General features: G+C 38.9%; 1 protein-coding gene across 3 annotated transcripts in view; it reads left to right on the plus strand.

The window, feature by feature from the left end:
- The window catches only part of rasgef1ba (RasGEF domain family, member 1Ba), a 63713-nt gene that overhangs the window by 17391 nt on the left and 31913 nt on the right, over positions 1-14409 (plus strand). For all 3 annotated transcript variants that reach the window (XM_052039079.1, XM_052039100.1, XM_052039090.1), the window contains 2 exons: positions 10001-10213; positions 13112-13186. In XM_052039079.1, the coding sequence (XP_051895039.1) occupies positions 10001-10213; positions 13112-13186 (288 nt within the window). The remainder of the gene's footprint in view (positions 1-10000; positions 10214-13111; positions 13187-14409) is intronic.

Genomic DNA, 14409 nt, shown 5'->3' on the forward strand with positions numbered 1-14409 from the left:
CAGGTAGGTAGGAGGTGTTGGGGACATAATTGTGGTGTTAGGCATAGAAAACAATAAAGTCACACTGAATTGAGGATATGATTCCACTTCTTATAATTTGTGAAGAGATTACTATTAAAAACTGATGTCAATGTCAAGTTTATTATCATATTCACAAGTACACGTATGCACAAGTGCAATGAAAAACTTACTTGCAGCAGCATCACAGGCACATGGCATCATATAAGCAGCATTCTCAAGAAAAACATAAATTAAATGCAATTTTTACAAAAATAACATAATTAGAACAAAAAAAAGTCCATTTTAGTGCAAGGTGATCGAAGTGGTCATAGTGTTGCTAAACTCTAGTGATTACAGTTGTGCCGGTTGGTTCAAGAACCAAATGGTTGAAGGGAAGTAGCTGTCATTGAACCTGGTCTTGTGGGAATTCAGGCTTCTGTACCTCCTGCCTGATGGTAGCTGCGAGAAGATGGTATGGCCTGGCTAGTGGGGATCTTTGATGATGGATGTTGCCTTTTTGAGGCAGCACCTCCTGTAGATACTACTGATGGTGGGGAGGGATGTGCCCGTGATGTACTGGGCAGAGTCCACGATTCTCTGCAGCTTTTTATGATCCTGTGCATTTGAATTGCCGTACCAGACCATGATGCAACCAGTCAGGATACTTTCAACAGTACATCTGTAGAAGTTTGTTAGTGTTCAATGACAAGCAGAACCTCTTAAGAAAGTAAAGACGCCAGCACGCTTTCCTTGTGATTGCATCTATGTGCAGGGCATAGGACAGGTCATCTGATATGTTAACGCCCAGGAAATTAAAACTGCTGATTCTCCACTGCCGATCCCCCAATGTAGGTGGGTGCATGTTCGCCCTCCTCCCCCTTCCTGAAGTCAACAATCAGCTCTTTAGTTTTACTCACGTTGAGTGAGAGGTTGTTGTTCTGGCACCACTCAACCATTTCTCTCCATCTACTTTGTCCAAACCCATTGTGACTTTGAGTATCTTTATCAGATCTTCTTGCAACCTCCTCTGTTCCGAGAACAACAGTGGCAATCTCATTCCTTATCTCTGACTGTGGCCATTTAAAGCTGCAGGATCCATAGCACCACGTCGCACCTACCTTGAACATAGCCAGGTAGTATCTTTCAGGGTCCAAGTTAATTGGACATTTGTGAATGAAGTCAGATTTAAAACTCCTCTCTGGAGGGCCCCCTACAACAAGATAGTTTAAAGTGAGGAGTGAAAAGGTTAGAGGAGATCTGAGAAAAATATTTTCACCCAGAGAGCATTGCCATCTGGAATACACTGCCTGAGGAGGTGTTGGAGGCAAGTACTTGCGTGATATTTAACAAGTATCTCGATGAGTACTTGAATCAACAAGGCATAGAAGGCTATGAAACAAGTGCTGGTAAATGGGATTAGTATAGATGGGTAGATATCAGTGTGGACATGGTGGGACAAAAGGCCTGCTTCTGTGCAGGATTTCATGACTCTAGAAATGAATCCTAATTATTAATACATTAAAAAGGATCATTATAATAAATAATGACTTGTGCTAGTGTATAAAATTGCTTCTCAGTTTCCATTACTTTACAACTTGATGGGATAGGGCTTCTGCCTGCACCTGGCCATTGGCCATTACAATAGCTGATTCCACAGGGTTTTGATCATTATAATGTTGGTAGATTTCTAATAGACAAAGATGCTGGGTTAATGGCTTGGGCAGGAGAGAAGAAAGTGGTAACACGTCAAAAGATAAGTCTTTAAATCTTCTGCCTTGCTTAGAGCAATTGGCTATTCTTAGACATATTCCAGTAATATGACATTTTGCTGTAATTTGTGCCGCATAACAATCTGCCTGTTGACGTTTTGGCAGCTCTGTAATGTTGTTGATTTCAACCAGAAACTAATGAAAGTGGAGTCCCGAGATGATGGAATGGCTTCATGAGCACTTTCCCTGACCCCTCCAGCCCTGAAGTTTACAACTGTTGTCCTTAATTCTCTGTCAGCTGACTTCTCTGGCACTACTTGGACTGATGAAAAACAGGCACACAGAGAGGAGAACTCAGGCTGGGTTGGCTGCTGACACAATGCCCCAATTGTCAAGCCCAAAATGAACAAAAGGCAGGGTCAGAACTTGGATAGTTTTACTTATCTTCATTTCCAACAACTGTTCTGTTTAAAGTAAATGCATTAAAGAATTTGGGGCTGAATTCCACAGATTTTTATTAATTTTGTTGGATATAACATTTATAATATATGCTTCTATTGTGCGTAAAGCTGTTGGCAGCACAGATTCCTAAATCGTCCAATCAAACAGGCATGTCCAGAAATCAGACTATTAAAGACATTCAAAAGAAAACTAGCTGTTTTTCAGTGACCTTGGCATCAACTGACATTGCTTGCCATACATCAGTTCCTGTATTCAAGTACCCTCCTTGCCTATTTTCCTTCTTATTTTCAAATTGCTCACACCAATGGAAAATGCAGCCTATAAATGAAGTGAAAGGATAAACTGTGAAAACTGATGTGTTAGCTGTGATGCGGAGTGACATGGTGTTGTAACGAATGATCCCTGGGTTCAACAGTAATTTTGATATGTCTTATCATTATTTTGCAGTTTTCTGTTTTTAAAATTCAGCTAGTGACTGAAACTTTCAATTTTGCAGGGGTGTAGAGTGGGTGAAGTTGGATTGGTTACCTATTACATATTCCCCCTCCCCCCACCTTCTCTCATCTGTAATGAATATGTAAAGTCTCCTTGCAGGAGTTGAAAGTTCACATGATTATTTAATCCATTTGCTTCTGCTGCCATGAGGGGGCTAGAGTTTGAATATTCTCAGGGATAGATTTTTTTCTGGTCTTCACTCAGTTGCCTGTATAGCTGTCAGTTTGTGAATATTTTAACATCCTATTCAGATTAAATTAAATTACATTAGGCATTCTTTGAAGAAGTCATTATCTTTGCTTCAGCAATGCAGATTATGCTTCTATTTTGCTTCATGTAGTTTATTTTACTTTGAATTTTATGCACTTGACATGCTGTGAATTTACTATACATTAACAGTTCATCCAATATCATGGTGAGGCATTCAGCAATACTGTACTGTTTCATGAGTGATCCAACATTGGAGTAGCATTTCACTGGCACATATTCTTCACCATCTCTCCCCACCTGTCACCTACCACTCTTGTAGCATTGGTTCTGTTGGGTTATGGTTCTATGGAACAAAAGTTAGAAACCAAGCTACCTGATCTTGTGAGTCTGGACAATCAGAGTTAGTGGGACCATGTCCTTTACACAGATGCTGGCCTATTCCAGCAGGAGTCACTGGACATTTATCAAGAAAATGGAATCTGGCTTATTTCCCACTCCTTCTGCCATTCTGAATGATCGTAAGCAATTTATTGTCTACTGAGAATCAGATCTTAATTTTGATAAACTCATATCGCATAATTGTTCCAAATAATTAGATGAATGACCATAGGGATGACAGCACTTAATTAAAAGGCCAACTGCCAAATGGAAGTCTTGATTTTGACTCCATTCCATGGCTGCTCCATGTTACTGGCAGAATTGGGTAATGTCAAGATTCCTTAGTCATTGAAATGTTCCAGGAAAGGAATTGGGTCGTGCCAGTCAAAAAGTGGAATTCGATCATCACAGACTTCCAGTAAAATATGAGATCCAAATGACTTGAGGTAGAATTTGGATCAAAGGTGAAGTCATAAGAAACGTTATTTATTGATTATGCAGTGTATCAAATTAGGATAAATAGAAAACAGAACCTTAATAATTTCTGTTTGTTTGGAGAAGGCTGCACATGATGACTAATGGTGTTGATTTTTAAAGCCCAAATTATTTTATATGATTGTATGCACAGAATTATTCAAAGTAATTAAATTAACTCCACTGAATCAAGTATTATTCCTATTGTTTTGGAAATGGAAGGTCTGTTTGCAAATATTCATAAAACCCTCCCTAAGCTAGCTATTCGGTGGTAGTTTTATTTCATCTCAGCTGGGTTGCCTAAATGATGTTCCCTCACCTTTTCATCCTCCATACATTCTTACCCTGCTAAGGTTTTAAAAGCACACTTAGAACTAATAAGAAACAAAATGGCCATAGTAAACTGGACTAAACTGTTAATGGAGAATTTATAGCTAAGGAACAAGGAGTATTCAAGTAAATATTGGCTATAGGAGAAAAACAGTTCATATCCCAAAAACAAACAGTGGCTCCGTTCATGTAGTTATTAACCACAGCTAATAATTGAGATAAAGAGATACTTGTAGTGGAGGAGGCTGAGGGGGGACCTGGTGGAGTTATACAAAATTATGAGGGGCTTAGATAGGAGGCATAGTGAGAAACATTTTCCTCATAGCAGAGGTATCTAAAACTAGAGGGCATAGGTTTAGAGTAAAGTAAGAGCCTTGGAGATGATCTGAGTAAGAACGGGGTGGGGGGGGGGGGGGGTGGTTGTGGAGGTAGATACACTCATCAAATGTCTAGCTGAGCATTTGAATTGCCAAGGCTTAGGAGACCACAGACCAAATGCTGATGGTGGGCATGGACATGGTGGACTGAAGGAACTATTCTGTGCTTTATGAATCCTCGACAATGGCTGTAAAGCTTTTCAAAAGGCTCACTCGAAGGCAAGGAAATGCAGAAACTCAGCAGGCTTTGTGAGGTATAAAATGCAACAAAGCAATAGAAATAATATAAAAGTAGGGCCTAAAAAGAAATATGAACAGAACTTATAAGTAATTTCAAGGTCCATTAAGGTTGTTATTTTAAATATATTAATAGTAAGAGAGAGTATAAAGGGCATGATAGATAGATGCAAATAGGATCATAGTGGATAATAAACAAATAGCAGACTAATTGGATCAGAACTTGCTGCCAGCAGTGAGCTGCACATACCTGCTGCTGACCCACATGTTGAGTGTATATTTACCTTTTATAGATTGCCATTGTCAACCTGATGTTAAATACCATTCTGGTTTATAATGAAAAGGCCCTGAGCAGCAGTAGGGCATTGCATGAGGTCATGCCATCACGTTAGGGGCAGATCAAATCTTGCCCACAGAACAACAAGAAAGCTTTGGCAGTTAACTATGTTATGCTCCCTGGCACTATCAGCTGTCAAACTTGTCAAAAACTATGAAAGTTTCCAAATATCCCAGAAGTAGTATGACATTCAAAATCAAACAATTAAAAAATCAAAAAGTCACAAAAGCATTAACATGCACTTAAACAATATTAAATGTAACTCAATTCAGTGAAGAAATTGAAAGTTACCTAATCCTTACCCAAGTTCCTTGCAGCCCTTCCGCACCGTTGCAATGAATGGAGTTGTTGTTTCAAAGGTTCAGTGCACTGATTCCCCAGCCGATCTTCTGGAGGTTTGCCACATTCAGGCTCTGCCAGTGGACTTCAGAGTTGATGTGCATTTAGGAATTGGTGAACAGAGAGTGACCAAGAAGCTCAGGACTTCCACTTTCTCTCAGAAACAAAGACAAGTAAATGGAAATGATTCACCACTTAGTTGTGATCCAACTGAATGGCAGAACCAGCTCAAAGTGCTGAATACCCTACTTCTGTTCCTGGTTTCCCACATCCCTATACGGTCTTGGATCAGGCAATGAACACACCTGGGGTAGCCAAGCTTTCAAATCTATAGCACTGACCATTGTTCTCCAGAACTCAATTAATCTCTCTGATTCCTTTTATAATATTTAGCCTTATTAACTCGTGCCATTGTTACAGAGGGATATAATAGAAACACTGCATGATGAGCTGTTATCCCACAGCTATTCTAACCCCAGGTGTTGTCTGTGGAATTTGCATATTTGCCCCTTGACTGTGTGGATTTCCTCTGGTGCTCTGTTTTCCCACAGACACACTGGCAGGTTAATTGGCTGCTGCAATCTACCCCACAGTGTAGGCTAATGGCAAAAAGAATCATAGGGGAGATGATGGACAGGTGTGAGAAAGAATGAGTTGCAGGGATACAGGGAAATAAGGAGAGGGGAAATGGGACAAATGGGATTTGAGACAGCATGGACTCACTGGGCTGAATGGCCTCCTTCTGTGACATTTCTTATGTGTGGCTATTTATGAAGTTATGTTATTTGAAGTCATAGAGTCATCCAGCACTGAAACAGGCCCTTTGGCCCACTAGATCCATACTGACCCTCAAGTACCCATTTACTAATCCCATTTTATTTTCCCCACACTGCTATCAACTCCTGCCAGATTGTACAACCCACCTACACAGCAGGGGCAGTTTAAGTGGCAGTTGACCTACCAACCCAAAGAGATGTTTGGGAAATGGTTGGAAATTGGGGTCCTCGGGAAAAACTCATGTGATTACGGAGTGAATATACACAGTCGACACAGAATTGAGCTCGGGTCACTGGAACTGCTAACTGCACTACTGTGCAGCTCACAAACTTTATACTATATTGTTCAGTGTTGATCTTTTAATTTCTATTATTGTTTACCCATTTTGAGGAAGTTTTGTTACTTTCTTCTTACCTTATTCTGTGTTGAACACCTGTTGTGTGAAATCATTCTTTCTGTCTTAAGGATCAAGGACTCTGGACACGAGCTTTGTAGACCAAAACTAGTTTAATCACAAAGGTAAATGCGGGAAAGAATGGATAGGAACAGACACGCTCACGCACAGGATACCATGAACACGAGAGGGGAATCGCAACTGGGGTAAAATACACATACACACACACACACACACACACACACACACACACACACACACACACACACACACAGATACAAACAAGCACATAATAACAATGTACAACTTCAGAATATAACACTTCAATGCCTGACCCACACTAGCATTGGCCCTTAACACTCCCTGAGTCTGAGTGAAACGCTCCCTGACCATGTGGTGGTGAACTCTTACCAATGATCTCTGCAGCGTTGTCTCACTACTCCTGGGGTCGTCAAAAGAGGAAGGGCTAGGGGATACAGCCCTTCTTATGGTGCTAGGAGGCTGGGTGGAGCCCCACTGTTGTGATTTAAACAAGCCAATGGTGTGGGAGTCAAAGACAAAGGTTCCTGCCACAGCCAATGGTCAGGCAGGTTCAGAGACAAAGGGGAACTGGTCAGGCAAGTTCAGAGGCAAAAGGTACTCTCACACCTGAGGGGTAGGTGGAGCCGCACCTTGATTGACAGTAGTATCACTTCTGATAGTAGGAGCAATGCTGTCCTCTGGTCAGCGGGGGTCATCGTCGTTACTGTCACGTGACAACCATGTGGATTTCTCACAACAGCACTTCTATTCCCTTTCATAATGTGGCATTTTATTGAATGGTGACTGACCAGTTGAATCCTGATCCTTGTGCTTAACAGACAACTAAAGCAGCTCTAATTAGCTGTTTCAGGTGCAGCAAGCAGGAGGTAACAATGCCCTTCTTTCACAGGCATTTTTATCATTATACATCTCCTGCAGCACAAGATTATCTATGTGGCCTTTTTGGATGCAATTGATGAACTTGGAAAATTATCCAGAAATAGAAATACAGATCTGTTTATTGAGTCAGCATTTCTGTGCAAACGTTAAAGAGGCCTTTCTTTCCTTATTATGCTATCACTATGAAAGCAATACATCCAAAGCTTCTGTTTGCAATTAAGCAAAAGTAAACAGAGGCTCAAAGTCCTCAAAAGATACCGTTATACTGTTAATGATGCTTTGTCGACAGATAGTAACATCATCTGAGGTACTTTGAAAGACTTGCATAAGTAAGGCGGCTCAGAAATTCTCTCGCACTTCAGAAGGTACATTAAATAATCACATTGAGGGGCTGCACCTGCCTTGTGCACAGCTCTGACAGCAATATTTTGTTCACCATATAGCCAAGACATTGTCTGTGAAGGAAGCAGCCTTGCATTTACAAACATATACAAAGACCTTTCCTCTGCCAGTTCTGCTGTTGTCTCAAAGTGATGTATTGGGTGAGAGCAGCATGAAGACACACAGTGCTGGGTCCAGTGATGGGGAGGAAGCGGTAGTGGGATCAGGATGGGAAATTACTGTGTGATCTAAGTGACAAGAGCAGCAAGTGTGAGGGAAGGGTGGTGTTGGAGTAGGATTTGAATGAGAGTGAACACAAGGAAAAAAATCTTAAAACAGGACATATCTGACAGAAGATCCACTCCTTGGGCTCAATGGTCTCCTCTAAGCAATGCAGGAACTGCCTTCAGGTCCTATTCAGATGTGCTACTCTGTGAGTAACTCGGAAAAAAATTAAGCAATCTTACAAGGCATCTGCAAGTGGAACAGACAACTGGAAGCAGAGGGTTATTTTTGTGTACTGAATAGAGGTGTTCTGGATAGCAATCTGCATTTGTTTTCTCCTGTGTAGAGGGGACAACATTGTGAGCACTGAATTCAGTGCATTACCCACCAGAGAGTGAGCATGAATCATTGCTTTACCTGTGTCCCTAGATGATGGGAAGGTAAAACCTAAACAGACAGGTGCTGCATGTCCTGTGGTTGCTTCCAATTGTTGTTGCTTTAGTTCTCTATTCCACTCCCACTCTGACCTTTCTGTCTTTGGCCTTTGCCCACAAAGCCCAATCAATGCAAACTCAAGAATCAGCATCTCATTGTCTGACTAGGCCTGTAGGCATGTAACCACCCATGGAATTCATACCGAATTCGATAAGTTTAAATAACCAGATTGCATCAAAACGGGCCAGTTCTGATGAGTTGCATCAGCTGTTAATGCTCACTATGTTTTTCTCTCTCTCTGCAAATGCTGCCTGATCTGCTGAGTATTTCCAGAATTTTCTGCTTCATTTCAGATTTCCAGTAGCACCACTGTTTTGTACTTCATAGTTCCATCATTGTTTTTTCCCTTTCTTGTTTTGTTTTCAGTTGTATCATTTCACTTATCTGTCCTCCAGACAGATCAGCAGTGATCAATAACCCTAACCACTGTCTCTCAGTTGGCACCACCACCGCTTGTGTCATTCAGTGGCTCTTGTTCCCTACTGTATCACAGACATTCCTTTGTTCTTCCCATCCCTCCCCCTTATTTGCAACTCAAAACATGTTTGGTTTTTAACTTGCCTCAGTTCTCATGATAGGTCATTGACCAGACACATCAACTGTTTCTTTCTCTGCATATGCTTCCTGACCTGCTGAGTGTCTCTAGCACTTTTTTGTTTTCGTTCCAGGTTTCCAGCATCTGCAGTTTCTTTTTAAATTTATAAGTTCCATTAATTTCCACCTAAATTAAACCTGGGCTACGTGTATAATGATCAGCCAATACGCTGTTACTAAAAGTTACAATTATCCTCACCATGCTGCTGATAGTGCAGATGGAACTCAACTTGTCTGTGGGCTTAACATCACAAAGTTATGTGAATGCCTTCATATCAATATGCAGTTTTATTGCTCTATTTATCTCATTGCGTTTGATGCTCACTATATGTACTGTAGTGATTTAAAATGTGTGCTTATGCCTGTGAAAAACTGGATGCCTTATCTGATCAGTTATAGCATAGATAGTAAGTTTAAAGCATGAAGGATTATATAGTTGCAAGTTGTTGTAGAATGCCGTTCAGTTTACCACACAGGTTGAAATATTATTCCCTGGCTCTTTTTGTGACAATTAAATTGGCTTCTGTGTTTGAAATATTTCCTGAACAGTTCAACCGAGGGCTGTGGTAAACATTTGTCTTGCCTTTTAACTCCTTGTGGATGGTAGCTTGTGCTGTGATCTGGCTTCGGAGTTCACAGCACCCTCAAGTATCAAGTCCATTCTAATAAGTGGGCAAATTGTAATTGGCACCAGCAAGCTGCTTAAATATGGGGCAGAAAACACTTGAGCTGAGTGGGCGCATTTTCTGCAACTGAATTGATAGGAATTCTCAAAGAAGTATTTGATACGTATAACTGAATGATATATCAGGATATATCCAGACATTATCTTTACATGTATGTTTTTTCTTCCTCTCTCTAACAGCTACATCGGAAAACTGTGCAGCAGTTGACTCAGAATTTGATCAGGAAGCTTGCTACCCTTAACCAGTATGAAGAAGTTCTCACAAAATTAAATACATCAGCCACCGACCGATTGACTGTGCTAAGGACCAAACCACAATCCATCCAGAGAGACATTGTGACCATCTGCAATGATCCATACACTTTAGCTCAGCAGCTAACACACATAGAACTGGTTAGTATTTTATATTTAAAATAATAACTATGACTATATAGTACATCAACACTTATTTCATATTTTTCGACTTTGTTGTGATGATACTCTTTATGACTCACTCATTCTACCAGGTAACCCTAAATTTCCTAAGCTTTGGGAGTTTATGTTTGGGAATCCATGATACTGGTGTAAAATTTATTTATAACGGAGTTACAATGTATTAATCTCTTAGTATGGGGCAATTATGTTGATGATTATGGAAATGCCATCTGGAGCTCAGTATCTTCCTGTTTTGTCACCTGTGTCAAAGATCAGTATTTACAAAATTAGTTCATTTGCGATGTCTCAAGAAGCAATCATATGGCATGTCACTATTAGTGCACTTAGAATTGCATTGGCAAATTTTGGAGCAGCTGGACTTGCAACCTCAGGAATTAAATTGGCTTCTGAGTGAACAGTGGAAGATCAGGAACGTCTGCAGCTCACCACCCATGTCCATTCTAAAGCAGATAACCCAGGATTCTCTCCACTAGATCAGCACCCAGCTGGTGGTCAAATTCCAACCTGTGACATTGGTTGGGAGATGAATGTTGCCTGCACTTCAGGAGAAATCTTCACATCCAGCATTGTGCCCTGGGATCATTTTTGTTCTGTTGAATAGACAGTTGATTTAATGTTTCATCTGAAGGGAAGCACCTCTGACAATGTTTCATTCCTTCACAATATTTGAAAGATCTGTTTTATTTACATGCTCCAGACCAAAAATGCAAAGCTTATGTACCAGAAGAATGTGGTGCTTCCATAAAACTTATTGAAACTTGAATGAACTGTTGTAATCTATCTAATCTGCTGTGAATCAAATAAATCAGTGCAGACAGGGGTATCCTGGTGCAGTGTCAGGTATATCAATTGTAAAATGATTCTTTGCTTACTGGAAACACGTTATTGTCATTGCTTTCTGTACAAAGTTAAGATTTGGTTTGTAAGTGGGTACATGTATTGATCAGAAACAACATATACAAAGGGAGCATAAAGAATAGATTGGACAATGCAATGTTTTAACCCAAATAAAATCAGAACCAGCCACTGCTTTCTTCAGAAGTTACTGCTGAATACAACATCAACATTCCACTCCTACTCCTAATAAACTTCCCACTCCTAATAAACTTCTCAAATTAAATTTACAAAGGTTTCTCTAGTCTGCTGTAGGGTTGGTAACAGATTTACTAGGTACTCTGTAACACTTTCTCTTCATTGAGATTACATTTGAGTAGATAATTTTTGTAAAATTTAGTTTTTTCCTGTCTAATGGTTGAGGTGACATTGAAGGTCATGTGCCAGAGGGTGGCTAGATTCACTCCAAGACTCTATGGATAACTACTAAGTATAAATTAAAAATAAATTAATATTTTCAAAAATTAACAAACATTCACTTCACACAAAAAATAATTATGAAAGCTGTTTTAGTGTTCTGCTGCACAAAGTTAGTACCTGATGAGATGTCCTTTATTGGTTCATTGGATGTTGGCATCACTGGCATTGTTAACGTTTCTTCTCTATTTCTAATTACCCCTGAACTTAAGAGTAACTCTGATGAGTTTTCTCAGCTGACCATATAATTCAAGGACTCTTCAGTGTAGTCCTGAAGAACTGTTGAACCATCAGGATTGTTGCCTTTCAGATAAGATTTTCAACCTTTGCTCTCGCAGATGCACATTAAATTCAAAGTTATAATAATTTGAAGGGCAAATTTCCTCCCTCAAAGAACATCTGAATACTGTTTATACATTATTTGTGTGCTTGACTTGGATGTTTCCCTACTTTACAACAGTGACAATGATAAATAAAATATCTTATTTGTTCAGGAAATTTTCACTTATGCCTTAACCTCTCTGCCTTTTCTAACTTTATTGTTTTATTTTCTTTGCCCTCCTTATTGTTGGATCTCAATGGAAAATCTCATTGATAGGAGTGCTGATTAGAGAATTGGGTATTGAGCCCCATGCAATGGCATAAATATCACAGGTATCATAAATTGGGTGAGATTAGAGCCACATCTGATTCTCCAAAATCTTTCTCTAAATCAGGAACACTCTTACAATTTAATTTAAAAGGTGTATTAGAATTTTTTTAAAAACTTCAAATATGTCACAGATTATGTTCATTCAAACCTGGAATGTGCCTAATGAGAATAGTTTCAACTGTATACCTTCAACTGTATATCTGATGCACATGGATGACTGGTGGTGACAAAAGTTTGTGAAGCTGAATTGAAAATTAAACCCAGAAATACAATATTAAACACAGTTCAGTGCTGGTATGCTAAATCATTGAATTGAGGACATGTTGATACTAAGAATACCATATTGAAATAGATGATAATGATATACTGTATGTATTAGAATGCTGAATTTAATGTTAAGCATGATTAAACTCTAATTACACATCAAGAGTTGAACTTTGGCACTTGAACCTTGTAACATCAATAACACCAACATTTTGAAATCCCAGGATTATGAATAAAGCCACCTTTCCTATTATATGGGGGTGATTAGTCTATATCCTTGCAGTAAGAAAAAGTGGGATACAACTGATTAAAGTTACATGGAAAAGTGACCCAAAGAATGGACGAACTGATTAATGTCTTTTGTGAAGATTGTGATATGTGTTTATTATCTAAAGTATTTTAATAGTTTCTTATAAAATTATCTATTTATTAAACTTAAATATTTCAAGAATGAACAATGTTCCTTTGATTCAATAAAATAATACATTTGCTTACAGGTGATTTCACCCAATTTTATTTGAACCAAATTCAAGGAAAATTAAACTAGAAAGTAAGAACAATTTCATTGACAGTGCATTAATTATAAACATGCTATAACTTAAGTTTGATTGCTTTTCTTTTTTCTGCAGGAACGGCTCAGTCATATTGGACCTGAAGAATTTGTTCAGACCTTTGTACACAAAGACCCTTTGGACAATAACAAGGTATACTTTGTTTCCAGTTACAAATTAATGTTATTGTTGATATTCTTAACCCAAAATATAGAATCTGTTTTTATTGTTTTAATTTTAACATTTCAGCAATGCTTTAATCCATATACATTAATATTTCAGGAAATCAGTCCTTGCTAGACAAACTTTAGATCTTATTACCTTCAAAACAGGTGTTGATAAAACATAAATTTTGCAGAACAGGCATCTACTGTTACAACAGTCTCATTGTCCTTGAGGTCAGAAGTGTAGGGCATCATTGTCATACAAGTGACAGGCCTTACTCAGAAAGGCAACTGCCCAAAGACAATTTTTAAATTGTATTTGGTTATCCTATTCCTGCTGTATAAACTATAACACTGAAGTTCCCCATTTTATCATAAAGTCTTATGAATGCATCCAATATGTCATATGTTTATTCCATTCCAAACAAAAGGTAACAAAATAAGAGTTTCATTTTATTTCTGAATGAGATAAAGACAGAGAAATTATGACAACAGTTATAATGAAATTAGATATTCTTAAAAAGTAAGGATAAAAATGATTTGGGGAATGAGTATGGAAGGAAGTTCTGAATAAATAGCTCCTATTAAATACCAAGCATCAGGAAAGATTCAATGTGCCCCTTATTGCTAGTTGGTCTGTATAGTATATCCTCTATTAATTTGAAAAATCATACTGATATAGACAATGAAAAAAATGACACAAGCCGAATGTAAATATAAAATCCTATATATCAAAGAAATCAGAAATGGTCAATCCCTGTTGCTAATTGATCTTGGTTAAGGCAATGGTGCAAGGAATACTGTTAGTCCTTAAGCTGTGGAGAGAAAGAAGTCAGCCTTGATTCTGACTGCAGCTTGTTATCCAGTAACAGTTGCTGAAGATACATCCAGGTGGAATATAACGGTGGAAGGATCTGAACTGCATAAAGAGCCTGCCACACATCTTATGGAAGCTCAAGTAATTGAAATGCCTTCTTTAGTGAGATGCCCACCTTAAGAGCTACAACACAACATGAATCAAGGCTTCAGGAAGAAATAAATTGGAAGGCAAAGAACCATGCATGTGCCAATTATTTCTTAAACATTGACCGGGTCACAGAAATACAGAACCATTACATCAAACAGAGTTCATTTGGCCCATCAAGCCAGTACTGACTTTTTAGCAGGAACAGTCCAGTTTGTCTCAATCCCTGGACAATTTCCCCACAGCCT

This window comes from Pristis pectinata, chromosome 2 (genome assembly GCF_009764475.1).
Source record: "Pristis pectinata isolate sPriPec2 chromosome 2, sPriPec2.1.pri, whole genome shotgun sequence".
NCBI lineage: Eukaryota > Metazoa > Chordata > Chondrichthyes > Rhinopristiformes > Pristidae > Pristis > Pristis pectinata.